Below are 26,034 nucleotides of genomic sequence, written 5' to 3' on the forward strand. Positions count from 1 at the left end.
TTAGAGATAAAATAATAAGATAATTATTTTAATTTTAAAAAATGTTATTTAAACAATAGATTATAAAATAAATATGTACACTAAAAAATCGTTATATATATATATATATATATATATATATATATATATATATATATATATATATATATATATATATATATATATATATAAAGTGTAGAACACATAATTCAATCCAAGCAATGGTTTATAAAGTATTTTAAAGTAGCACTCAAGTAATACATAAAAGCCTAAAACATATAAACATGTATAAAGACTTCAAAAATAAAATCTTATTCTCGAGATGGTGCTCCTTTACCTATTCCTACATATGCTCATATAGCCATAACAGGTAATCATACATAAACAAATATAGGGTAAACTATAGAATATAAAATCTAACATAAAGTATTGATATAAAACAATTCTATTAACAATTTATAAACAAACTAATTTTCGTCGATCACAAATATTAAAAAAAAGAAAAACATATAGACAACAATCTATATATCAAAAATATTTGATGAGCAAAATATCGGCACATTTCCAAAAGATTTATATTAAGCAGTCTATATTAAACCCGCTAGTCCGCACATGCCTGTAGCTCGTGCGGACTAAAGGCAGCACATGGCTGACTGACTCGCTGACCTGTTTATAAAGTTAAATATTCTCTTTTTCAATCTTCACACCATTCATCATGTTTTTGTAAGTTCCTCTTATTATTATTATTATTATTATTATGTATAGTCATTGTATATAAGATAATGATTTTAGTTATCGAATATGAAATATCTTTTTATGCATTTTTAGGTTAACAAATTTGTACGTGTCTTGTAAGGTGATATGTTGTCATTACTTTAGCTAGAATTTTCGTTGTTGTTGTTTATTGTATTTGATTAATTAGACTAATTAGAATTATCTGGATAGAAAATGAATATAAATTATTATGGGAAAATAAAGAAGTTTTTATTTTACTCATCACAATTTGTTTTTTTGGTCACAAATATAGTTCAGCCCGTGGGACGAGATGATCAAAGAAAGTAGATCCATTTTTGAACTGTAGGCCAAAATGAATCGGGCTAACTCGCTTTGCCATTATTTAACTATACAAACCTTAAATCAAAGATTAGTGATAACACTATAAAGAAAAATGAAAAAAGAAAAAACCTATTAAAATAAAGAAAAGCTTACTTTGTTTGAAATTTCTATAAAATAAAATTGCTCTTTAATCTCTCTATTATTATAAGTGGGATCATATTATGAAATAAATGAAAATTATTGACGAAAATATAAATAAAAATAGAGAAATAAAATTATATATTTTATTTGATGCATAGAATGAATAAAAAAAAGGGAAGAAGTGGCACTACATGACATATTAACTTAATTACTTAATTAACACCAGGGAAAGATTTTTATACGGTCACTCAATGTTTGTGTATATCGATTATCTTATCTTGTTTTATCTTGTTAAACAATCACATTGATATTATTTTTAGTTTTATGTTATTAATAGACCCGAGTTAATGATTTGTTTCGGGGTAACACTTCAAATGAATCAACATTCGTGCATGGGATTGTGATTTGTTTGCGAGTAGCCGTTGAAACACTATTGTTTTTTAAATTTTTTTTTAGAGTTTGATAGGTTATAGAAAATTAGTAAGAATATTTATATTTTAATAATGTGTTTTGATTGCGAATTAAAAAAGAAACTTAAGGAAACCAAATACATTAAACTTTAAATAAGCTTAATCACTTTTTTTACAAGATTTTTTGTTCAAAAAATTATCCAAGTTTATTGATTTTATTTTTTATTTAAATAAAATATTTTGGTTACCGCAAAAGTACATAAATTTATTTCAATATATTTTAAAAACGTAAGTTGGTGATGTCTTTTATATGAGGGTTATTTTCGTAGCTAAAATTAAAATAAAGTAAAATTCAAAAAGTTTTTTTTAATCTTCATCCATATCATATCACAAGATTATTTAAAACTGAGTGACATTAGTTACAATTACTTATTTTTTAATGTCATTGATCAAATTGTTTTCTTGACATCATGTTGATTAATGTCGGTCAATTATTTTTCAATTAGAAAAAAGAAAATCCTAACCAATGTTAACCGAAGATCTTCCTAAGGATTTTAGAAAAATAAAATTCTGATCACTTTTTGATAAAAAATACCAATTCATTTAAATATCCAACCAAAAATAAATAATGTCAATAGATATCATAGAAAAACGACATGGATAAAGAAAACAATATAATTAAAAATTGACTAAGAAAATCTTAAATAATATCAATTAAAAAAAATATAGTTGCCTAGTAAATGAGAATTTAATATTAGAAAAAAAAACAGCTAAAAGAAATACAATGTCTAACTAATGACATCAATTTAAAATACACTAACTACGATAGTTGGATCTCCAGTAAGCCGACACCGTTGAAATAAAAAACTAATCTTACAATATTCGACCAAATTTAAATAAAAAAAATATACAGAAAATATATATAAGTAATTTCAAATAATGTTTTTCCAATAATCAATATATATTTTTTAAAATGTACTCAATACATTACATCTTGTCATAAAATATTTACATTTCTACAAATTAAATCATCCTCTAATTTCTTTTTAATATATTAAAAAAATACATGCACAACACATCTTGTTGCATGTAATGCAACACTAGAAGATATAGTGAAATTATTAAAAGTAAATGAACATAAAAAATGTAGAAAGAGAGAGAGAAAGACAAAGGAAAGCACAGAGAAAGGGGAAATAGAGAGAGTGGGTTTCTAAAGTTCATCCAGTAACAAAAATGATGACAGAATAACAAGGTCTGACACAAGGCAAGCGAGCGCAAAGCCAAACAAAAAATGTGAAAAAACAAAGATAGTAACACTTCCAACAATAATAAAACCAATGCCTACACTTCAATTCTCACTCCTTCTCATTTCCAAATCGCAATAAATTCTCGCGGCAAAACCTGAATAGCGTTTTTTAATTCTTTTCGAGATTCGTTCTTCGATGGGATTGTCGCGCAACGCGGCGTCGCAGCCGGAGATCGATGACGCCGGTGGTGACATTGGATTCCACGCGATCCGCGGCGGATTCCCCTTCAAGAGAAACCCTAACCACTACCGGCACCGGGGGTCGTTCGATCGGCAATTGCCGCGGATGAGCAACAGCAGCAGCAGCAACAGCAACAGCAGCAGCCGATCTCACCTGCACAGCCGCCTCACGCGCAAGGGCTTGTTGCTGTGGCTCTTCCCGTTCTCCAAGTCCAAGTCCGGATTGTATGCCCTCATTATCGCCGTCGTCTTCCTCTTCGCGTTCGCCTCCATGGTTATGCAGAACTCCATCACCTCCGTCTTCCGCCAGCGCGCCGAGCGAAACCGTTACCGCCTGGAAGGGCTCCGCTTCGGGACCACGCTCCGCTTCGTGCCTGGGAGGGTTTCGCAGGGGTTCCTCTCCGGCAACGGACTCGATCGGATTCGCTCCCAGCCCAGGCCTGCCGTTCGCCCGCCCAGGATAGCTCTCGTGAGTTCCTTTTTCTTCGGAATTTGTGTTGTGTTTCTTTCGTTGTTTTTGGATACTCATAATAGTGTGTGAATGTTTGATGCCGTGTGTTGCTTTTTTAGTCGAGGATAATTGGCTGTGTTTGAGGAGTTAGTTGTTTTGTTAGGATCTTGTTAACTATTTAGTTAACATGAGATACAGTGTGTTTTAAGGATTCGTTGAATTGTGATAGGAGAATCGTGCAATCAAGGTGGGGTGAGGGGTGGTCTGTGGGAGGGTTCTGTTTGTTTGTTTATTTTCTTTCAATGTTGTTTATATAATGTGACAAGCGCTCTATTAGTTATGATGAGTTATGGCAATGCCAAACCATTCTTAATTGTTTTAATTGCTCATATCTGTTCTGTTTGATTAGTTGATTGTAGGATATCTATTTTTATTATGGATGCTCTTTTGTTGATAGAATTTTGAATTACGTTCCAGTTACCTAGTTCTGGATTCCTGGTTGGTCCTTGAGCTTAAAAACTTGCTCTTCTTCCCCGGTTTGAAATAAAATTCTCTATTTTTGATTAAGGCTTACTGGAACAGAATGTCAATAAACTTGAAATATCTATGGCTTAGATACATTCCTGATCTGGAAATAACATTTGCACCAGGCCAGAGTGATCCCCCTGGACTGCGTGTATTATTAAGTACTTTTTTTGGTATGCTATACTTATACATTGAACAAATTTAAAACGCTATTATTGCATTTGTACGAGGAAAAGATGAATGGCCAATGCTTGGTGCACATCATTACTTTTGACATTCCTTTTTTCTTATTCACATATTATCAATAAAGATTGGATGCATTCTTGGTACAGCAATGCATGTACAAATGAAATTCTTAGGATTTGGGCCTAGGTCCTTACTCAATCAACCCAACAACTTTGACCTGTGAAGTGAAGATTGCCCAAGCCTTACAAGGATTACGTTAGACATATATTTAGTTGACAGAGGATCTCAAAATATATTGTACAGCTTTATCAATGGCCTTGCTTGCAGTGGCCATAGTTTCCTTAGGATTGCACTTCATACCAGGTTTGTTACCCAAAGAATGTTAAACTGTCAAAATACTTGCTCATATAGCATCTTATTTTTAGAACCTAGACTTGATAGAATTTCTCAAAATTGTTTTTGTTGGGGATATGGTTTGGCATATTTTAATTTGTGGAAGGTTGAAGAGTTCAACATACTTAGTTCACTTATGCAATGGGCAAAAGTTACGAACTTTTTTTTCCACGTGTCTTACTATACTATTAGAATTTATCATTTCATGGTTGTTACTGTTATTGTTTGGAATTTCTTATATAAGTCCAAATGTCTAAGAGAGAAGTGAGGCTTTACCTCACTGAATTGATGGACCTTGTGATATAGCATGCTGCAAACTTCTAATTCTAAGTTATTAAAATAAGGTGATTGCAAAGTTAAATTGACAGAGGATCTCAACATAAATTGTACAGCTTTATCAATGGCCTTGCTTGCAGTGGCCATAGTTTCCTTAGGATTGCACTTCATACCAGGTTTGATACCCACAGAATGTTAAACTGTCAAAATACTTGCTCATATAGCATCTTATTTTTAGAACCTAGACTTGATAGAATTTCTCAAAATTGTTTTTGTTGGGGATATGGTTTGGCATATTTTAATTTGCGGAAGGTTGAAGAGTTCAACATATTAAAATAAGGTGATTGCAAAGTTAATAAAGGATAATGAAACTCTATTCTTCTAAAATATAATAAGTTAGGAATCCAAGCGAGTTTAAGACCCACATTGAGTAGAAAGATGAGAAAGTTGAGTAACAAATAATGAACAAGACCCACAAACCCATTTTCTTAAGGTGTTGGGTAAGAGGTAATGTCGAGTCTATTATATGGTTGACTCATAGTTCATTGACCAAGTCTCCCAGATATATCTCCTCGAAAGACCTAATAGTGGTATCGGAGCTGATGGTTTGTCTTAGTGATAAACTTAGAGAGGTTTATGGATTTTTTTGTATCAAAAAGTGTTTCTGACAGGTGTTTTAGGCAATCTCATTAAGATAATCGACGATACAATACAAGTAAATGTCAAAATCAAGGGGGAGTTACCAGCGTGAGAGGGACTTACACTCTAGGGGGGGATTGTTAGCATTCAAAATGTAAGCTTGAATCCCACATTGAGTAAATCAGAACATTGAGCAACATATAAGGAAGAAGACAAACAAGTGGTGTTATAATCTCTTATATGGGTTGACTCATAGCTCATTGGTACTTAATCTTCCTAGCGTATCTTCTCTCAAAAGACCCAATAGGATAGACCCATCTACTCTCTACTGCTATATAGTAATCCCAACTCAAGTAAAAATGCAAACAAAATCAATCCATTTTTTTCAGTTTTATAATGATCAAACATTTATTATGCAGATCTTATTCCTCTCTGTTATTCAAACAAATAAGAAATGAAATAATACATGTTACAACCTGTACTTGGGTTAAGAATCCCTCTCTAAGATCTTTGATAATTACCTTCATGATTATGGGTCAATGGCTTTTAGGAACGAGCCTTGGCTCAAAGAGATTCTTAGCTTTTCAACAGCATATGGAATAACAATATTTATAGTTTGTGGTCCTGAACTCGACCTTGTATCCCTTGGGACAAAAGGGTTGAAACAAGAGGAATGGGCTAGTAATTTGGCCCTCTCGTGTGTATAGGGCCGATTGCATTAACTTCCGTGCCCTTGATTGGGTTCTCACATAACAAATATCTCAAAATTCAACTATGTCATCACTCATTAGCATAGTATCTTGCTTGTAAAGCTTATTAAATTTTATATGGGATTACATGCTTTTAATATATTTATCTGTGCTTGTTTTGTCCATCAGATTTTAGGGCACATGACAATCGATCCCCAGTCACTGATGTTGGTTACTGTGATTCGGAATCTACAGAAGTTGGGTTATGTTTTCAAGGTAAGGCACACAATTTTTTATTTTATGTGAGATCTTATCTGTGTCATTGGTGCTGATAATGATTTATTCCAAACCTAGACTGGAGATCCTAGTCTGGCAATAATTTATACTTGAATCATTGTCAAAATTGATGTTAATTTATATGTTTGGTTTTGTAATTAAGTATAGATTTTTGAGAGGCCATACATTTCCCCGTGTCTATTAACAGATATTTGCAGTAGGGCATGGGAAGGCCCACTCAATATGGGAAAGCATAGGTGGTGGAATCTCTCGTTTGAATACAGAGAAGCAAGGCCTGATTGATTGGTCAATGTATGTGTCTTTACTACCTTTACTTTTCTTGTTTGCCTTGCGTTTTAGTTGGGCTGACCTATATCGGTTTGAATGCTTCAACATTATTTTCTTCGGTATGTTTTTTGTTGTAATTTCTTGTTGTAACATGATAGATGTTAACTTTCGGCTTCCTTTTCCTTTTTGATTTCTCAACAGTTTTGAAGGTATCATTGTTGGCTCCCTAGAAGCAAGAGAAGCCATGTCAAGGTTGAGTTGCTTTATCTAAACTGCAAAATGTTTGACTTCTGAACTGTGTGTTATGCTTGTTGGTGGGAGGGGAACTGTCCTATGAACTGAAGTTGAGAGATTGATTTAATAATTAAATTTATTCCGTTAGTTATATAAATATGGTTTTTGTTGATAGGATGTACTCTTACAATTTGTTTGGCTGACTAGTAGAGGAAATACTTTGTTTGGAATGACGAGAAATACAATAATAAGGAACAAAATCAATATGTAATAATGAGAAATATTAGTAAGTTATTTCCCTATCAAAACATATCATATCTCCCCACTTAAGGTAATCAAATCATTTTTCTAGTATATTCAAATCATATATCTAACACCCCTTTAACTAGAGCATATTTATCTTGAGACGAGCTTGCTATAAATGTCATCAACACAAGACCCCACGAGAGACTTAGTACACATGTTAGCTAGTTGTTTGTCGAAGTTGACAGTAAATAATGACAAAGCTAGTAGATAATTCTCCAACACGACTTTCTTAGATAAAGTTACAATCAATCTTCAATACGTTACGTCCTTTCAAATCATATCTTAACAATATTTTCCTTTTATTTCTATTTTGGTTTTGATAATTAAAAACGTTTGCAGAGTCTTGTAGGTAGAGTATGCTTAAACCAAATCTTGGTATTCAAACCCACTATAGGTTTTCCTTTACCTTTTTCTTTATTTAGTTTGATTGTTGAAAATTTTCTGTCTCAAATGTGTATCCTTGTTGGAAAGCCTTCTTAATTGTAGTCTCTGTGGGGATTGCCTTAATTGCAGCTTTGGCGGTGTGTGTTTAGTCTTTTGATGAAATAGAGATATGAGTTGCATACAACTTATAAAGTCTGAGCCAAATTCTTGGAATGTTTGTCTATTGATGTTTTTGTCTCCTTGTTTACGAGTACCCTTGGGTGAACACATTTTTCCCAGCAATCAGTTTGAGGAAATGAATTAGGAAGGCAGGATGTTTTGATGGCAGTTTAGGCCATATAAATTAATATGTTATGCTTTATCTAACCTTGAGGGGTATTGGTATACTGATGCATTTGCTTCCGTGCTTGCATGTTTTACTATTGAAAATAGATAAACCATTACTTCAATTCTTTGGACCTGTATTCTATCATGGTTATCGGGGAAGGTTAATTGCTGTTTAGACAGAATCCAATAATCTGGATTTTAACATTCAGGCAGTGAGCATTCTTTTGATATCTTTCCATCCTTTCTCTTTTCATATATTGGAGATGTATCTTATTTGGAGTTTTAGATGCTGTGATTAGTGAGTTTTATATTTGTGCAGCCTTATGCAGGAGCCTTTTTGTTCAATACCATTGATATGGATTATTCAAGAAGATAGCCTTTCAAGTCGCCTTCCAGTTTATGAGCAAATGGGTTGGGAGCATCTTGTTTCTCATTGGAGAAACGCTTTTAGCAGAGCCAGTGTTGTTGTGTTTCCAGATTTTACTTATCCGGTAAAGATGCTGTCCCAAACATACAACAGTATTAGAATGATAAAATCTATTCTCCTCCGTTAGGCTTGCCAAAATGGTTTGGAAGCTATTGCTCATTTTTTTATGTTTTCCTGCACCAGATGCTATATAGTGGAGTTGATACTGGAAACTTGTTTGTGATTCCTGGATCACCAGTGGATGTGTGGGCTGCAGAAAGGTATCGTGAGACCCATGGAAAGGATCAACTAAGGGAACTTAGTGGATTTGATAAATATGATATGGTAATTCTAGTTGTTGGGAGCTCAGTCTTCTATGATGACCTATCTTGGGACTATGCTGTTGCAATGCATTCCATAGGGCCTCTGCTGACAAAATATGCTAGGAGGAATGATGCAACTGAGTCATATAAATTTGTTTTCTTATGCGGCAATTCTACTGATGGTTCAGACGACGCTCTACAGGTAGTTTAAGGCCTACATATATTGTGTTGATTGATGGTGATAAAACATAAGACATTTCTAAGAAGTTGATTGACAAATAATTGAGTATTTACCTTCTATGATTTTCACTTGTCAGGAGGAATATATATAAAAAAAATGGGTTAAATATGTTTTTAGTGCTTTAACTTTTAGTGAAAATTGGAATTAATCCTTCTTGAAAATCTTGAACCAATTTAGTCCTTCAACTTTCTGTATGTGTGAATTTAGTCATTTTATTAAATTTTATTAAGTTTATTTGATGTTTCAAACACATTTTCATTATAGTGTTTTTGTTTGTTTACACCATTTGACACATTTTCGCATCAATGTTAGTTGAGAAACGCGTTTAAAATGTCAAATAAACTTAAAAAAAGTTGGTTTAAAGGACTAAATCCATACATTTCTAAAGATGAGGTACTAAATTAGTTCAAGGTTTTCAAGAGGGACCAATTCCAATTTTTACTAAAAATTAAAGGACCAAAAACATATTTAACAAAAAAAAAAGAATTATGAAAGCAGTTATTTTTAGGAAGTTACTTTGCTGTCAAATTTGATTTTAATGGGTAACTCCTTCACAGTATTTGCACAGGTTGAGAATGACGTTCTTTGATGTTATAAAGGAATTTAACATGGAACCGTGATGGAGCACTGTGATTTAAAATTTCATTTGTGGTACTTCCTGGAAAATGGCATGTGCTAAAAAAATGCTCTTTTTAATTGTAAAATAGCTTGGATTTAGCCATGTAATTTTTCTGAAAAATGCACCATTTTTTTATTTTTTTAATTTATTTTTTATTTTTTATTCTATTTTTGTATTTCTGTGGTTAAAAAAAATGATAATTTTGGAGGAAGCTTGTCCAAAAGGTTGGAAATTTCTTTAGCAGTTAGGTGGGGGTATGCCAGGGTATCAGTAAAAGAATGGGCTGGTTTGAAAAGAATATTTTAATGATGAAGTGAAATAGTGATACTTGAAGAAGGAGAAACAGAATTCTTGAAGACGAGCCTTTGGAATATGTTGTGGCAATATCTGCTTTATTATATTTGACTTACCTCAGTGACATTATCTGACGTGAACAGATTCATATCAATATCTCAGCTTGAATATGTTGTCTTTGAATTGCTTATTGATTTATTTGCCATTGATGTAGGAAGTTGCTTCACGTTTGGGACTTCATAAAGGTTCCGTAAGGCATTATGGCTTGAATGGTGATGTGAATAGTGTGTTACTAATGGCTGATATCATCCTATATGGTTCTGCACAGGAGGTGCAAGGTTTTCCTCCATTATTAATCAGAGCAATGACTTTTGAAATTCCTGTTATTGCACCTGATTTTCTAGTGTTAAAAAAATATGTAAGTTTGCTCTAGTTCTTCCTTTTCATATTCATTGATTTCTGAAACCATAACTAATTTCCTTCATTTTCTTTGAGCTTTTCTCAATTTGCAGATTGTGGATGGAGAACATGGGATATTTTTTCCTAAACAAAATCCTGAAGCGCTGATGACTGCTTTTTCACTTTTGATTTCAAATGGAAGACTTTCTAAATTTGCTAAAGCCATTGGATCATCTGGAAGGCGACTTGCTAAAAATGTATTATCTTTGGATTGCATAACTGGCTATGCAAGGCTTCTGGAGAATGTACTCAGTTTTCCCTCAGATGCTTTACTGCCTGGTCCTGTTTCTGAGATTCAACAGGGGTCATGGGAATGGGATTTATTACAGAATGAAATAAACCTAGGCATTCACTGGTCAAATGTGGATGGTGAATTTTTCAACGGAAAAGTTTCTGTTGTTTATGCTCTTGAGCTTGAGTTGGGAGGTCTTAATTATTCAACTAGCGTCTTTGAGAATGGAACAGAGTTTTCAGAGCAAAATGAATTAACCCAATTGGATTGGGATGTTTTGAGAGAGATTGAAATATCCGAAGAGAATGAAATGTTTGAAACTGAAGAGGTATGGTGTAATCTTCTCTTTTGACTGTCTTTTTCATCGGCTTGCAATTGATGATCAGTATATTTAGGAATAGCTGGTTCCATAAAGTCATTTCTTTCTGTTGTAGGTTGAAGAGAGAATGGAGAAAGATATTGGTGTATGGGATAATATATATCGTAATGCTAGAAAATCTGAGAAACTTAAGTTTGAAGTCAATGAGAGGGATGTAGGGGAGCTCGAGAGAACTGGACAACCTGTGTGCATATATGAGATATACAATGGTGCAGGAGTGTGGCCATTTTTGCACCATGGCTCTCTCTATCGTGGGTTAAGCCTTGTGAGTATCTTGTCCTCACATTTAATCTCTTGTTCTCTTTTGGCCTTTTGTTTTCTTGTCCTTTTTTTTTTCTTTCAAGTTGGTGATATTCTGATCTGTTCTTTGTCTTTATATTCAATTTTAGACTGCTTCTCTTGAACTTGAACCTCTTTTCCTTTATGAACTGAGAGAACAACATTTAGTATGCTATTAATTTGACTGTGTAAGTTATCTGATGTAACCTTTTTATAATTTTTGCTCTATTTCTCTTTGGATTACCACTTGTTTGAATTTTATAAAAAGGTTTAGTTTGGTTAGTCTTACGTAAATCTATTCGAAATAAGTTGACCCTTTTTCTGAAGATAATGAAATATTATTTCTTGCAGTCTAGAAGAGGACAGAGACAAAGTTCTGATGATGTGGATGCAGTTGGTCGTTTGCCTCTTTTGAATGACACATATTATCAGGAGATTCTCTGCGAAATGGGAGGAATGTTTGCTATTGCAAATAGGGTGGATAACATTCACAGGAGGCCTTGGATTGGGTTTCAATCATGGCGTGCTGCTGGTAGGAAGGTATTTCTTTTGTTTGCAATAATTTACTCGTTTGAAGTATACTAAACCTTTTTTTATTATGAACATCCGAGCTAAGTAGCTATCAGAATACATTAATTACCCTTGAATTTAATTAAAAACTTAATATGTTCTTTTTTTTTCGGTATGATGCAAGTATTAAGTTTTCTTTTGAGAAAATTGGGTATTCTTTTCCTTTTTGTTTCATATATATATATATATATGTGTGTGTGTGTGTGTATGTATGTAACTCTCCAGTGAACGCGAAGGTCCTTTTGAAATTATTGGTTGATTGATACACATTTTTGTCAAAGCAGGTAGCATTGTCAAGGAAAGCTGAAAAGGTTCTGGAACAGAGAATGCAAGAGAATTCTAGAGGAGATGTAATATATTTTTGGGGACATTTGGAAATGGATCTGAGTATCATAGGAAAGAACAATGCAATTTCTTTTTGGTACATGTGTGACATCTTAAATGGAGGCAATTGCAGGTAATATAATGGGGAATATACATCATAATATTCATTTTGTTCATTACTGTATTTCAGCGTGTGAGGAGTTTCAAGCATCCCCCCTCGAACCCTGATCTTTCGTAAAGTTGCATCTAGTTTTATTTCGACTACTTACAGAATAAAATGTTTAGAATCACGTTGCTTAATTGGCAAGATGCCCATGTGAAAAATACGAGACTTTCTCTAAAAGAAATATTTTTGGGAGTTCAAAACCAGGGTTTCTAGAAGTTGGACTTTGGATATTGTAATGCGTTTCAAATTCATCTGATATTATGCTTCTAATTGCATCAGAACTGTTTTTCAAGATGGCTTCCGCCAGATGTATGCATTGCCCCCTGATGTTGAAGCACTGCCCCCCATGCCTGAAGATGGTGGTTATTGGTCAGCACTGCACAGCTGGGTGATGCCAACCCCTTCTTTCTTAGAGTTCATAATGTTCTCTCGGTAATTAATTAATTGATATTAGCTTTCTTGGCAGTAGATTATTAGGGGTGCTTTATTTACACGTGACTTGAAACCTGAAATGTTGTCTATGGACTGCAGGATGTTTGTTGATTCCATTGATGCTCTACGCAGAGACTCCAGTAAATATGGCTTGTGCTTGTTAGGGTCTTCGGAGATTGAGGTAATTTGTTCGCATTTGCTTTTAAGGTTTCTTAGATTATTTGAATTTCTTACATTTGTTCTTTCTAAGCAGACGAAGCACTGCTACTGTCGAGTGTTGGAACTTCTCATCAATGTATGGGCTTATCATAGTGCACGAAGGATGGTATACATAAATCCTAACACTGGTTCTACGGAAGAGCAGCACCCAATTGAACAACGGAAGGGTTTTATGTGGGTAAAATTCTTCAATTTTTCATTGTTGAAGAGTATGGACGAAGATCTAGCAGAGGCTGCAGATGATGGTGATCACCCAAGGGACATGTGGTTGTGGCCAATGACAGGTGAGGTACACTGGCACGGGATTTATGAAAGGGAGAGGGAAGAAAGATACAGGCTAAAAATGGATAAAAAAAGAAAAACAAAAGAGAAATTATTTGAAAGAATGAAGTATGGTTACAAGCAGAAATCACTTGGAAGATAAGAAATCTTCAGACTTGAAATTCACGCATCCAAACAATTTGTGAATCCGTTTTTGGTTCAGTCGGGAAAATTGTCTTGCTAATCGGAGAGGCTTTGATTCTAACATTGGCACAGATCATATCATAGGGACAGTATTGTTTCTTTCTACATTAACTGAATACGTATACTCAATCCTCAGTCTCATAAAAGGGCGAGACAGAGAGCAAAGGAGTTTTCCATCTTCTGCTGTTCATTAATTTCACGGCTTTTTTTCATGGTCAATTATAGCAGCACAGAAGATACAGGTAGTTCCCCTTCGACGTGTACTCATAGTCTATACAAATGCATTCATCAATTACACTTCATTTAGCTTAAATTTGTATTCTTTCATTATTGTATATTTGATAAAACATTAGTGGCAATTTTGAGTAGAATAATGGCTGGGTTTTACGTGAATAGTTTGTATTATTATTGATTTTGTTGTTACTATTATTATTTATTATTGAAAAACAAAAGGCAGATAATTTTCACTCGGGCATATAAACAGGTCATATACGTGTTTATTTCTTCAAACCACTAGTTCAATTATATTTTCTTATTTTAACCACATATTGAATAATTTCCGACTTTTCACTATGTCGCTCCATGAGTTTCTTCTTTTCCGCATAATTTCTTTAAAATTAGAATTTATAAATGTATGGTAATTTAAAATACAAAACTTTCTGATTTTACAATGACAAGGATTGGATCACACGTGTAACTAGGAATCAGTATTTGATATAAAGACAGACCTATAGAAAGAACTTACTTCTAAAATGGAAAATTAAGATAAAAAACAAATGAGCAATATCTCATACTTGTAAAATAAACACACAAATAAATGTTTTGAAATGCTCCAAATTATCCATTATAGTTTTGTTTGAAATGAATATCAGTGTCATTTAGTTTAATGGGATAGCCTTGGTAAGTAATTAAAAATAACAAAAACAAATATTCATTATCATGACATAAAAAAAACAGTCTAGACAAAAACGAAAATTTCAAGTGTAAAGTTTCCTTTTGTAAAACAAAGAAATAACAGAGAAGATATGAATCAATTCACGTGCGACTGTTTTAATTTAATCCGTGTTAAAAAGTTAATTTTGCATATGTTAATTAATTCAACCGTATTAATTCTTAATGCTTTAAACTATAAGTTTAAGCAAACATATTTTTCATTAATAAAATTGAAATATTAAGACATAGTTATATCAATTGACTATATTTTCAAAATATTCACATATAGAGGAGGTTAATTATAAATGTATTTATATATACTTTTTTTTCTCAAAAATATATTTTTATTTTTCCAAAAGAGGTTGCAAAACTTACAAATACTAAAGAGAACAGTCTCCCGCGCCCACACATGGGACCAATCGCTATCGCGATGTATTATTGAATATTGACACGATGCAGTTTTTGGCTCTTGAATGTTTTGTTGCGATGCCAGTGACTCAGTGAGTGAGTGAGTGAGTGAGGGTTTTACTACCTTCACACCTCATTACAAAACCCTCTTCTTCCGCAGTACAGTGCCTGTCCTTATCTCTTTCTCAATTTCTTTTTTATTTCCCCAATTTCCACACTTCTCTTTTCTCCTCTTTCTGCTTCTCAATCTATTCTTCAACTCAAATTATCTTCACTGCATTCTACTCATACAAGTTCCGCAAGCTATCGCAAAATCTCTTTCTTTCATTTTCTTGGGTCGCAAACCTAATCTCCACCAATTTTGAGGTGAATATACCTGTGAGCTTCGGATCCTACTCCGGGCGCATTTACTTCTTGCTGTTTTATGCTTGCCCGTTATCTCTTCACTTTTCCCATGTATTGAAGCTTTTTGTGATATTGAAATGTTTAGGAGCCTCTTTTGTTGTGCACCGGTGCCATTGAATTTTACTAGTGATGTTATCTCTAAACAGATTATCAAGTGTTATGTAATGTGTCTGAGTTGACTAATACTACACGCAGGTTGAGATTCTTGAAGAGGTGCCAAACATGATGCATTCTGTAAGGGGTGGCTTGGGGCAAACGTTTGCGCTTGCTAAGCATAATGAATCGGAAGGGAGAAAGACTCGGATTCGGCGCTCCAAGGAGGAAAGAAAGGCAATGGTGGAATCCTTTATAAAGAAGTAATTGCGTTTTAGTTTCATACTTTCACTTCACTAAAGATTCACTATCGTATTCAAATTTGGATATGAAATTGTTATCTTATTGTGCCTGCTTTTGTTATCGTATTGTTTAAAGATGTAATCTAATATATACTGTATTTGTTGTTTTCATCTTTACCTGTTGTTTAATTTTCTGACTTTAGCTAGTATTTCGCTTATGCTTAGCATATACGTTTGAACACTCACTGGTAAATATTTTTCGGATGGGATCTGTTTGGTTCGGAGGAAGAGAGACATTTTAATGCAAGGGAGGGGATGGTAGTGATTTTGACTAAAACATTCTGTCTGGTTAAGAGGGGAGGCTTCTTGTTTGGTTCAAACGGGATGGGTACAGGTTTTACAAATTAATTTAATTTTATATTCTTATCATTTTAGATTTCAAAACATGATTAAATATATTTTTGTCAATGCATTTCAAATGTTATAAATCCTCTTCCCTCTCATCCAAATTCCCCAATATTGTTGAAGGGGAACAAACATTAGATTACTACCCTCCGTTCTCCTCTTCTCTTAAAAATTAAACCAAGAAGTGATACTTTATAGAAGTCCCTCACTTCCTCTCCGTTTCACCCCTGTTAAACACTATGTTTGTTGACGAAATTATTTAAAGGAATGGCCACTTTCTTGATACAAGTTTTGTATCTTGACTCATTATTTGAGTTACTTGTGTAATTATCAACCTATCAACAGTGTAAATGTGATCCAAGAGCAATAGTGTTGCTTATTATATTGGTATTTGATGTTTTATTAATGCCGATATGACTACTTTTGCGACATTTATTCTTGGGCACTTGTTGAATTGCCTATTTCTGAAACTTTTATTCACAGGTGAAACCGTTTTTGTATTTACGTATTCTTTCTGTTATTTGATATCAATCTAGTTCTAATTTTCTCATCCACTGCTGTTATATTACATGCTTAAAAAGGTTGAATACTTGAACTGTTTAGTGTGCCTATTATTCTTTAATGATTTGTTTAATGCATCGCATGTATTTACTATCTTTCTACTTGTCTCCAGATACCAACATTCAAACAACGGAAACTTTCCATCACTTAATCTTACACATAAAGAAGTTGGTGGCTCTTTCTACACAGTACGGGAGATTATACGTGATATAATTCAAGAAAACAGAGTGTTGGGTCCTGCTAAGTTCACTTTAGAAGAGCTAAACACTGATAAATTTTTTGAACAAAATCCGCTGGGTTCAATTGCCAGAGTTCCCGAAACTTTTTCGACTGCATCTTCAAATGAAAATCATTGCGAACCTGACAAGGTTCTGGATAGAAATAAAACAACGATTTCTGTTTCTGATGGGTCTTATACTGAAGTTGTGGACCAGGTGGTTGACAAAGGGCAAGTCATAAGTTTTGGTCACATAGACGTGACAGACAAGGAACCTATTGAAGCTGTTGTTGTTGCTGAGGGGCGTGATACTAGAGCTGAGCATCCAGTGGTTGACCAAGGGCATCCCAAGAATGTTAGCCGCATAGATGTTACGAACAATGAATCTGTTGACACTTCTGTGGTTTCTGATGGATGTTGCACTGGAAATGAGTACAAAATTGTTGACAACGGGCATGTCTTAAATGATAGCCAGGTGAATATAGGAAATAAGGAATCAAATGAAATTGCTATTCCTGAGATGCAGTTAAGTAATTCTTCTACACTCAAACCGAAAGTTGAACAAGAGTTGGCAGCTGCCAAAAAACCAATGACTAAAGTAAATGCTGCGACAGAAGACTTAATAGTCGAGACATTTCCACTAAGCTCTGGTTCTATGACTAGTGATGGAATAAGAAGTCCTGAAGGGTTGATGGACTCAGGTAATTCAGCAGAAACTGATATGAAAATGTTGGAATTGAGACAAGGCGAGGAAAAGTCTGAATTAAATGGTGTAGAGCCCTCGAAGAATTTCAATTTACTGGACAAGAAATTTGAGGATGCTCCTGGAAATCAAATATTAAAGAACACCTCTAACACTGGGCTTGATAAGGAGGAGAGGCAAGATGTATCTGAAGAAAGCTCCAATCATACTACCCACAAGCAACATTATGAATTTGAAGACCGCATTGATTCTCAAGTTGAAGTATCCCATAAAAATACCATAACCATCGACCAAAGCAAGAACACAGATGGAGTTAAGGTATTCCTAAATTTGTCACACTTATGCACTACAGTCGTCATAGATTATTTGGTATTTTTTTCTGCTTTGGGGAGGGGTGTACAGTGAATACGATTTTGGTAAAATTGTGTTTTGCGGGCACAAAATTGGATACTAGTTATGTGTCAATTTTGTGTTTTCTCTTTCATCTTCAGCAACTGGATTAATTGGTTTGCATTTTCTCTGGAAAGATCAAGACTCGTGGATTAATAAACAATAGCTTTTGTGAATACTTATTTGAGGGAAAATTTCCATGTAACCTTTAAATGTATTCTTACAGACAAATACTCAAACCAATTACCTCACCAAGACATCATCAGAGGAAGACGATGACCTGCTAAAAGCCGATAAACATATAGTTGATGGTCAACTTGGTGGCAACTCTCAGAGAAGCGGCACAACTGTGGATAGGATACATCTGTAAGTATATAGAAATTGATTCATTTCAACTAATGTGTCTTTTTTAACTCCATTCTATTATAGAAATGAAATTGATTTGGTTATTTACGAGCGTTACCTTTCTATGGTTTTCACTGCAGAGAATCGTGGGATGGAGCAGCTAAGAATTCCGGAAAGCGAGAACCCAACCCTCTTTTAGCTGCTTGGAAAGTTTTTGTTGATGCTTTTGTAAAATTTTGGTCGGTATAAATATCTTAACGTTAGTTTCTTTCTCTCCTGTTGCGTTATGGTCGGTGTTGTTTCAGAACAATTTTGCGTATTAGATGTGTGTTTAGATTTTAATTGAGCACTCAAGGTAGTTTCTATGGAATATATTGCTATCATATTTGACAGTTTTTTCAGTCAAATTCATTTCAAAATTCTCTGCACTTCAAAAGTGTAAGTTACTTTTTTTAACTTAATTGAATTTAACTTAATTTTTTACAAATATATACTTATTAAATAATAGAAAGGATGGAGCTCTAACTTTCTTTAGCATCCAATTTAGTATATAAGGATTCAAACTATCTCTGGAAAATAAAATGAGTGAGTTGGATTCATCTTTTATAAAATGTTGAAATTATTGCTTTAAGTCACTCCTGCTATGCTATATCATTCGTAATATTAGTGGATGTTGACAGAACATCAAATAATAATTTAGATGACACTTGTGGGTTTATATTGAGGGAAAAAGAATAGAAAATAAAGGGAATTAAGTATCTTTTTGGTAAAATTGATTTATGTTACAGAAAAATAAATTATGTTAATTGAATAATACAATGAATTACAAAATTATCTTTAATTTAATTTTAATAAGAATACATATGAATTAAAATTAAAAGATAACTAATTATTAATTCATAAAAAATAGAAATAATATTAACACATTATTTGAATTGCAGTATATTTAAATAATTAATTGGAAATCATATACATTTTTTTCATGTACTAATTTAAAAATGCTAAAGTGTAATAAAAAAATCTAAATTAGAAAAGGGCAATTACGTATTAAATTTGAAATATGTGAAAGTAATAATTTTATATTTTGAAAGGATGAAATTTAAAAAGAAAATTATTTTTAAGTTTTAGTAGATAAAAACAAAATAAAATATCAGAACTTGTTTATTTTATAGCAAAATCTAATTCATGGTTATAAAAAAGAAATATAATAAAAATATATAATTTAGAGTTACTCTAACCTATTTGGAGGTTAATTTCACACAGTATTCTGTATCCTTTTAAATTAAATTCAAATACTTATTTTAAAAAGTTATCAAAAAGATATATCTGCGACCCTTGTTTCGGACAAGTGGTTAACGTTTAGCTTTCACATTCCACGACTCAGTCTTGCCTCTTTCTTGTTTAGGATTAGATCCCAGGAATTGTGATTATGAGGTGTCTGAATTGGTTGCAGGCTGGACAAAGAAAGGTTGGACATTTATGTTCTCACAACTGGGTTTATGTTGTTGTCTTAGGAAGGTTTTATCTTCTAATATATTGTTATTTTGTAGGCGTAGCACAAAGTGAAGAACCTCAGAAGAATAGTTTTGAATGGAGAAAAGAGTAAAATGTATGGAAGAAACGAACCTAGGAAAGGGATGTGTGATTGATTTGTAACAATTTCTTTGGACACTGTTTCGTACTTTGTTACCTGGTAAATCTGATTCGTTCTTATTCCGTCCAATGGTCAATTAAATTCAGCACCATTCCATATCATAGTTTGATTGTAGATTCAAAGTTCAATGTCTGACACCGTCTTCTTGCCCCATGAAATCCTTACGGAAATCCTTCGCAGACTTCTGCCGAAGACCCTTCTCAGATTCACCACCGTCTGCAAATCATGGCGCTCCCTCATCACTCACCCATCCTTTATCTCTCTCCACCACCGTCACTCCCCCTCCTTTCTCCACCTTCAGTTCAGCAACCGCTTCATCCTCCCCCACCGCCACCACCACCCCTCCACCACCCTCCGCCTCCCCTCCTTCCCCCACCACGATTACCACGTCGTTTCCTTCTGCAACGGCCTCGTTTGCGTCGCCTACGGTGAGCAATGCCAATCTATCATCGTCTGCAACCCATGTATTCGACGATTTGTCACCCTCCCCACACCCCTTCACTACCCTTGCTACTACACTTCCAACGTTGCCTTAGGCTTTGATTCCAGTCAATGTGATTACAAGGTGGTCAGAATTTCTTGCATGGTGGATGATGAAAGGTTCGGCCTTTCTGCTCCCGAGGTTGAGGTTTTCTCTCTCGCAACTGGGTCTTGGAGGACCCTTGATCATGACATTACTCCTGTATGCTATGTTGCTGGAGATACTCCCCCTGGGTTTCACGATGGGCTTGTTCACTGGGTTGCCAAACGCTACGTGGCTGGTGGTTGGTACAATTTTGTTTTGTCCTTTCACTTTGAGGGTGAGATTTTTGGTGAAGTTATGCTGCCAGAGAGCTTGGCTCGTACCTCTTGGGTTATGATTAAGGTTATTGGAGGTGGCAATGAGAAGAGTCTTACTGTGTACGCTGTGGATGGGGGTTCTCCATGCTCTTGTAACATTTGGGTGATGAAAGAATATGGTGAGGTGGAATCTTGGAATAAGGCCTTTTCTTTTCTTATGAGCGGATTTTGCTTGGAAGTACCGTCTCTGGGAATGATGCTCACCGACGTGGAAATTCCACCGATGGAATTGTGTGTTACGTGCAGTGGAGAGGTGTTGCTGCTAGTGGATGTGGCAGGAAGGAGATGCCTGTATTCGCTGGACATAAAGAACAAAAGTTTTACGGACCTTCAAATTGAAATAGGCGCAAGGTTTGTTTATTCTGGTTATTATGCTGAGAGCTTACTTTTACTCAACATAGCAAGTGCCGTAGTTTATTAGTATCATCTGCTTGCTTTAAATTCTAAAAGAATTTTGTCTGTAAACTATTGGAGATGCTGTGGTTCCAAAAGTGCTTCTCCTATCTGGGATTTTACCTTAGTTTATTTCATCATTGTAGTGTTTGACAAAACTATGTCAATTTGTTGTTGAGTAATATGAAATTTTCTACCCAAACTCTGTCATTCCATTTGTAGTCTTGAATGGCTTGCAGTTTTGTTATGTTTATCATTACAACGAAAATAAAAAATGTGGAAGGTTAAGGAATAACTAGGGGGTGAAATCTGATGGCCATCATGAAAACATTGTTCTCCTCTCATGCTTGAGTCCTAATGATTGGTACTCTTGTTGAGAGTTGAACTACGAAAATGGCTACCTGTAGGATAAATTAAGGTGCAACAAACCTAATACCAGTAGTCAATGCTTTTTATAAACTGATCAAGGTACTAGTTTAGTAATATTAAATAATTGTTGTATTCTCTGATGAAATGTCAAGTACATAATAATGTCTACCATGAATTTAAAATAAAAATGAAAAAAGTAATAAACTAGTTTAAAGTTTAATTCTTAGTTTGGATCGAACCAAATATACAAAATAATATTAAAAAATATATAATGTATTTATTTTATGATGTTTAAATCTAAAATAAAACCTAAATTTACAGGTTCTTAATATTTAAAATGTGTAAGGTTTAAATAAAATGAGTATCATACTTCATTTGAAACTTTGAATATTTATTAATAATAAGTTTACATGTAGAATAAAAGAAATTCACTAATATTTTAGGCTGAACTTGTTGAGAAAAAAAAAAGTTGAAATTGGTATTTATTAATTTCTTTTGTTGAATTGAGTTTACCAATCTGACAGATTACTCTGGTTTAATATTGGTTCTGTTTATCACCTACATTGCACAGCAGCTGAATCAGACAGGAGAAAAGTTCTTGGTGGAAGCAGCTTGTCCTCATCGATTTGAGAACATTGAACAATAGCTTTAATGTTAAACTCGTCATAATCCTGTTTGTTACTTTATATTTCTCTCTTAAGTCTCTTGAATTTGATTGTCTTCCTTAATTTCTAGAATTTATATATCATTGCTTGATAAATAGTTATTTTTGCAGACATTTCATCAGACAACATTCGCAGCCGGAGACTTGTGTGAATTCAGGTTGTTTTATTTTTAAGTTCCATTTAAAAATTTATGGTATTGGCAATAAATATTAATATGAGCAGTTCTGAAACAATCTTTTGAACTACCAAAGATGAACCTTTTTGAAAATAAAAAATGATTTTTTTTTGCAGATGATGGTGAGATCTTTGTTGCTATGGGTTGCTTTGACCTTGAATTTCAAATAGATGCCATTGCTTTACGACGATCAACATTTCTTCGTTCTTTCCATTAAGTTTTGTTGTACAAAAAAAAATCTGTAAAATCGGGGATCTTTACATTTTAATTCAAAGCGGGAGAGGATGAGAATGTGTTTAGTTATATCATACTCATTCCTATATTAAAAAATTTATTCCTATCCCTATATTCAAATTAAATTCAAATGAGTATTAAACTTTTGTCTTATTCTCATCTTTATCGGATAACGGTTATATACTCGTATCTATATCCGTATTAGGTTTTTTAATGTTTCAATATTAATTAATTAATTTTTATAAAATAATAAAACATTATAGTAAAAGAAATATAATATTATTAAATGTTCAAACTTAAAAGGAAAGTTGTTTCTTTGATATCAAATATTTAGAAATAAATTATAATTGTATGTATTTCAAATTAGAATATCAAGTAAAATTTCATGAGAACCAACACATTTATTAAATTTACAAACATGAAAGAAATTTAGTTGATAAAATTTAAAAATATTTTTAAAAAATTAAAAAAGAAAATAAATATTCAAATTAAAATATATTTTAAATGTATGTTTACTTCAATTTTTTAAATTCAATTTTTTAAATTTTAATGAATCTATTTTTTGCACTCTAATAAAAGTTATAATAAATTACTCGATCAAAATTACATAAAGAACAAAGATTAAACTAATAATAATATAATTTTAACATTAATATTGTATCTTTTGAACTTCCATATATGTTAGATGGTGATAAAAAAAATTAATGGTAATTATATTAAAATGATTTAAACGAGAATGAGGATGTGGTGAGGACGAGTATTATGCCAGGTAAGGAGATTTGTATATCTCTATATTCATCTCATACCTAATTAAAAAAGTTGGAGATTTTTCATACCTATTCCGATCAATACATAAATTTTCTGCTAAAATAAGAACAAGTTTGGACAAAATCCACGAAAAATTTTATTTGTCATTTTTAATTGGGTGGGTTACCCAAGATTCTAGGAATTATATTGTGATGAGTTTTTCTATTGGATTCTGTTCACCCTTCAGTTTAGTTTGACTTCACCCATGGTTGAATAATATTTTGAAACTAACTTTTAAATAGTAGTTTTGTGGTCTTTAAAATTATCATTTAACGATAATTTTCTTTGCATGAAATGTATTTTGTTTGGGGATACACAGTATACCTTTTAAGGACAGAATGTTTGGAGTTTAATTTTGATGCACTGTCTGAAAACAAAAAAATGCGTTGTTAAATGATTAAAAATGAAGATAGGTATGGCTATAAAGGTCTTGTTTTTAAAGCAAAAGAATATCCTATTCTGTTGGTGCGTACAATATTAATTCTAATGTTTAAATTTGTATTACTTTTATCTCTAAGTTTTAATTATGTGGTGATTAAATTGGGCGAGAATACAAAAACCAACTTCATCAAATTCTTGGGATTGGGTTTGGGCCAGGTTGAATAAGGAGGTCACAGTTGCATTAAGTCCCTCGCTTTCCGCATTTTTTTAATACACTCATAATTTCTAACTGCACCCCTACATGACTCTTTGTAAAAGTAATTTCTGGATTAGCTGTTTTAAAGATCTTTCAAAACAAGCTGTTTAGATTTTTCGAAACACATAAAATATATTTTGGAACGAATTTTCCTAGAAAATAATTTTTAGGACAAGTTTTTTAGAATATATATATGATACCTTACACAGTGATTTTTTTTATAATGAGTTTTCTGAAACATAAAATACGTTTTGAAATAAATTTTCTGAAACACATGACTCCCACTAGTAGAAATTCTCATATTATATGTGATTTTTCTTGTAAATTTATTAAAAAAATCTGTAAGAAAAAACTTTTTTCTGCCATTTTTTCTAAGATTTTTAATTGGCAGATAATTCCTTCATGGATAATCATTTCATACAAAATTATAAAATTTGCAAGTATTTTTTACAAAATTTATTGCGAAAAGTGTTTTATACAGAATGACAGTAAGGGTGTATGAAGTGAAGAAAGTATTTTTAGTTTTTTATTTTATTTTATATATATATATATATATATATATATTAATATGAGATACAAATAATAATAATGGGGTACAGAAAGAAAATACCTTTCCATTCTCCTACCATTGTTTAAATCTATCGGAAGTTGGTATTGTTTCTATTAACAAAAATGTCCCAGTGAATAGTTTTCACCTTGTATCTAAGTTAAATATAGGATACAATTATTTTAAATAATTTACTGTTAGAATGTATGTAAATATTTACCGTTAAATCATTTACGTGCAGTGTTTAAATAATTTAAAGTTTATATTTATTGATGAGATAGATAATTTTTTAATAAAGAATTATGAGGGATGTCATTTTACACTTGTGTGAAAGGAAATCAAACTATTGGCTATGAAATCATTTGTCACTGAACTATTTGGATTCTAAATTATAGAACTGCGTGTTAAATATGGAATAAACTGTTTACGAAAGAGACAAGGTAACAAATATTAATTAAGTTCATACACATGAAGTTTCTATCATACTAAAAATTTTGTGTTTTTAATAATATTAAAACCTTTCTTCCAAAAAAAAAAAGTATTTTTCATTTCGATTTCGATTTTTTAATCTATTTACTTCTTAGGAAGAAAAAAAAAATCAAAGAAAAATAAGTATATGTATAAAAAATGGTTCTATTCAGCTATCTATATTTTAATCCACGTTTTTGTATTGATGCTCTTTGTATAAAAAAATGTTTCTGCATTGAATTTGATGAGAAAATTTGAAAAAAAAAAAAAAAAAAAACTCAAGCACGCTATCTAGTTCTGGTTACATTGTGCAATCATTTGGGTGCAAAATGGGAAAAGTAGTGGGAAGAGAAATCAAATTTTTAATTTGAAATTTTTTACATCACAATCACGATGTAGACGGATACCAATCGAGATTTTCAATTTGTTGCACTCACATTTTTGTTAATAATCTGAGTAATTGAGTTTGTTTCAGTTTCATAGATTTTCACACTGAACCAACCAAATTTAGATTTGAAAATAATAATAATAATAAAAATAGGCAATGATTTGTGTGGTGTAGTTTCTAAACAATGAGTTGCTTAGCATTGAAGTGAGTGACAATGAACATAAAGAACATAAAGCACACAGTGTCACTTCACAATCATCACGTGCCAATTATAGCAATAATATGACTCATTTGTCAACAACCTTTTTGCTTAGATAGATCGATAGTTAGATCGGGCTTCTACAATATATACCTATACAATAATCATTCATCCTCAAATCCATTATTTTCACAACAAATAATCCCAGGAGGCAACAAGCATGTTGCAGACAACATCATTAGGAATCAAATAGGAATACAACAAAATTACAAAGACAAACCAACAAAACTCTCACTCCCAAAATCTACCGGTCAAGAAACCAAAACATTATTCAACAACCATTCTTCGTTCACCATCAGTTTTTCCAAAGAGTATTATAATAAATACTACTTTTAACTCAAAATCTCGAGACATTAAGTTTATACATCTTTCTTCTTCGTTCTTATGAATGATTCCATTAAATTCGTTTGTCGATTAAAATATGAGTAAAGTTTCATTCCAT

General features: G+C 32.8%; 3 protein-coding genes across 10 annotated transcripts; all 3 read left to right on the top strand.

Moving 5' to 3' along the window:
• The first annotated feature begins 2,789 nt into the window (after positions 1 to 2,789).
• On the top strand, positions 2,790 to 13,847 carry LOC114191105 (UDP-Glycosyltransferase superfamily protein). Its single transcript, XM_028080282.2, has 14 exons — positions 2,790 to 3,541; positions 6,421 to 6,507; positions 6,716 to 6,819; positions 6,997 to 7,047; positions 8,366 to 8,537; positions 8,657 to 8,977; positions 10,144 to 10,347; positions 10,442 to 10,948; positions 11,055 to 11,264; positions 11,630 to 11,818; positions 12,133 to 12,305; positions 12,618 to 12,770; positions 12,870 to 12,951; positions 13,024 to 13,847. The coding sequence occupies exons 1-14, from the start codon at positions 3,029 to 3,031 to the stop codon at positions 13,411 to 13,413; spliced, it is 3,156 nt and encodes a 1,051-aa protein (XP_027936083.2). The 5' UTR covers positions 2,790 to 3,028; the 3' UTR covers positions 13,414 to 13,847.
• A 1,014-nt stretch (positions 13,848 to 14,861) lies between these two features.
• On the top strand, positions 14,862 to 18,563 carry LOC114192635 (DNA binding protein). 2 transcript variants are annotated; one of them, XM_085675414.1, is made up of 5 exons: positions 14,862 to 15,173; positions 15,396 to 15,556; positions 16,614 to 17,739; positions 18,038 to 18,177; positions 18,297 to 18,563. In XM_085675414.1, the coding sequence occupies exons 2-5, from the start codon at positions 15,423 to 15,425 to the stop codon at positions 18,403 to 18,405; spliced, it is 1,509 nt and encodes a 502-aa protein (XP_085531540.1). In that variant the 5' UTR covers positions 14,862 to 15,173; positions 15,396 to 15,422; the 3' UTR covers positions 18,406 to 18,563. The 2 variants fall into 2 exon arrangements, with proteins under 2 accessions (XP_085531540.1, XP_027938215.1); XM_028082414.2 differs by having other exon boundaries at positions 14,862 to 15,161.
• Positions 18,564 to 19,463: 900 nt separating this feature from the next.
• On the top strand, positions 19,464 to 22,639 carry LOC114189758 (putative F-box protein At3g16210). Of its 7 annotated transcripts, none has more exons than XR_014996572.1 (5): positions 19,464 to 19,624; positions 19,707 to 21,001; positions 21,937 to 22,085; positions 22,188 to 22,234; positions 22,369 to 22,639. XR_014996572.1 is itself a non-coding variant. In XM_085675578.1 (2 exons), the coding sequence occupies exon 2, from the start codon at positions 19,938 to 19,940 to the stop codon at positions 21,069 to 21,071; it is 1,134 nt and encodes a 377-aa protein (XP_085531704.1). In that variant the 5' UTR covers positions 19,464 to 19,624; positions 19,707 to 19,937; the 3' UTR covers positions 21,072 to 21,258. The 7 variants fall into 7 exon arrangements, 1 of the variants encoding a protein (XP_085531704.1); XR_014996574.1 differs by having other exon boundaries at positions 21,984 to 22,085; XR_014996576.1 differs by having other exon boundaries at positions 21,987 to 22,085.
• The last annotated feature ends 3,395 nt before the right edge of the window (positions 22,640 to 26,034 follow it).

This window comes from Vigna unguiculata, chromosome 7 (assembly GCF_037176805.1).
Source record: "Vigna unguiculata cultivar grain cowpea cultivar isolate G323 ecotype 2 chromosome 7, ASM3717680v1, whole genome shotgun sequence".
Classification (NCBI taxonomy): Eukaryota; Viridiplantae; Streptophyta; class Magnoliopsida; order Fabales; family Fabaceae; genus Vigna; species Vigna unguiculata.

Coding starts and splice junctions, on each gene's coding strand:
- LOC114192635 (XM_085675414.1), top strand. CDS start 15,423: ATGATGCATTCTGTAAGGGGTGGCTTGGGGCAAACGTTTGCGCTTGCT. Junction 15,557..16,613: donor GTGGAATCCTTTATAAAGAA/GTAATTGCGTTT, acceptor ACTTGTCTCCAG/ATACCAACATTCAAACAACG. Junction 17,740..18,037: donor AGAACACAGATGGAGTTAAG/GTATTCCTAAAT, acceptor GTATTCTTACAG/ACAAATACTCAAACCAATTA.
- LOC114191105 (XM_028080282.2), top strand. CDS start 3,029: ATGGGATTGTCGCGCAACGCGGCGTCGCAGCCGGAGATCGATGACGCC. Junction 3,542..6,420: donor GCCCGCCCAGGATAGCTCTC/GTGAGTTCCTTT, acceptor TTTGTCCATCAG/ATTTTAGGGCACATGACAAT. Junction 12,952..13,023: donor TAGGGTCTTCGGAGATTGAG/GTAATTTGTTCG, acceptor CTTTCTAAGCAG/ACGAAGCACTGCTACTGTCG.
- LOC114189758 (XM_085675578.1), top strand. CDS start 19,938: ATGTCTGACACCGTCTTCTTGCCCCATGAAATCCTTACGGAAATCCTT.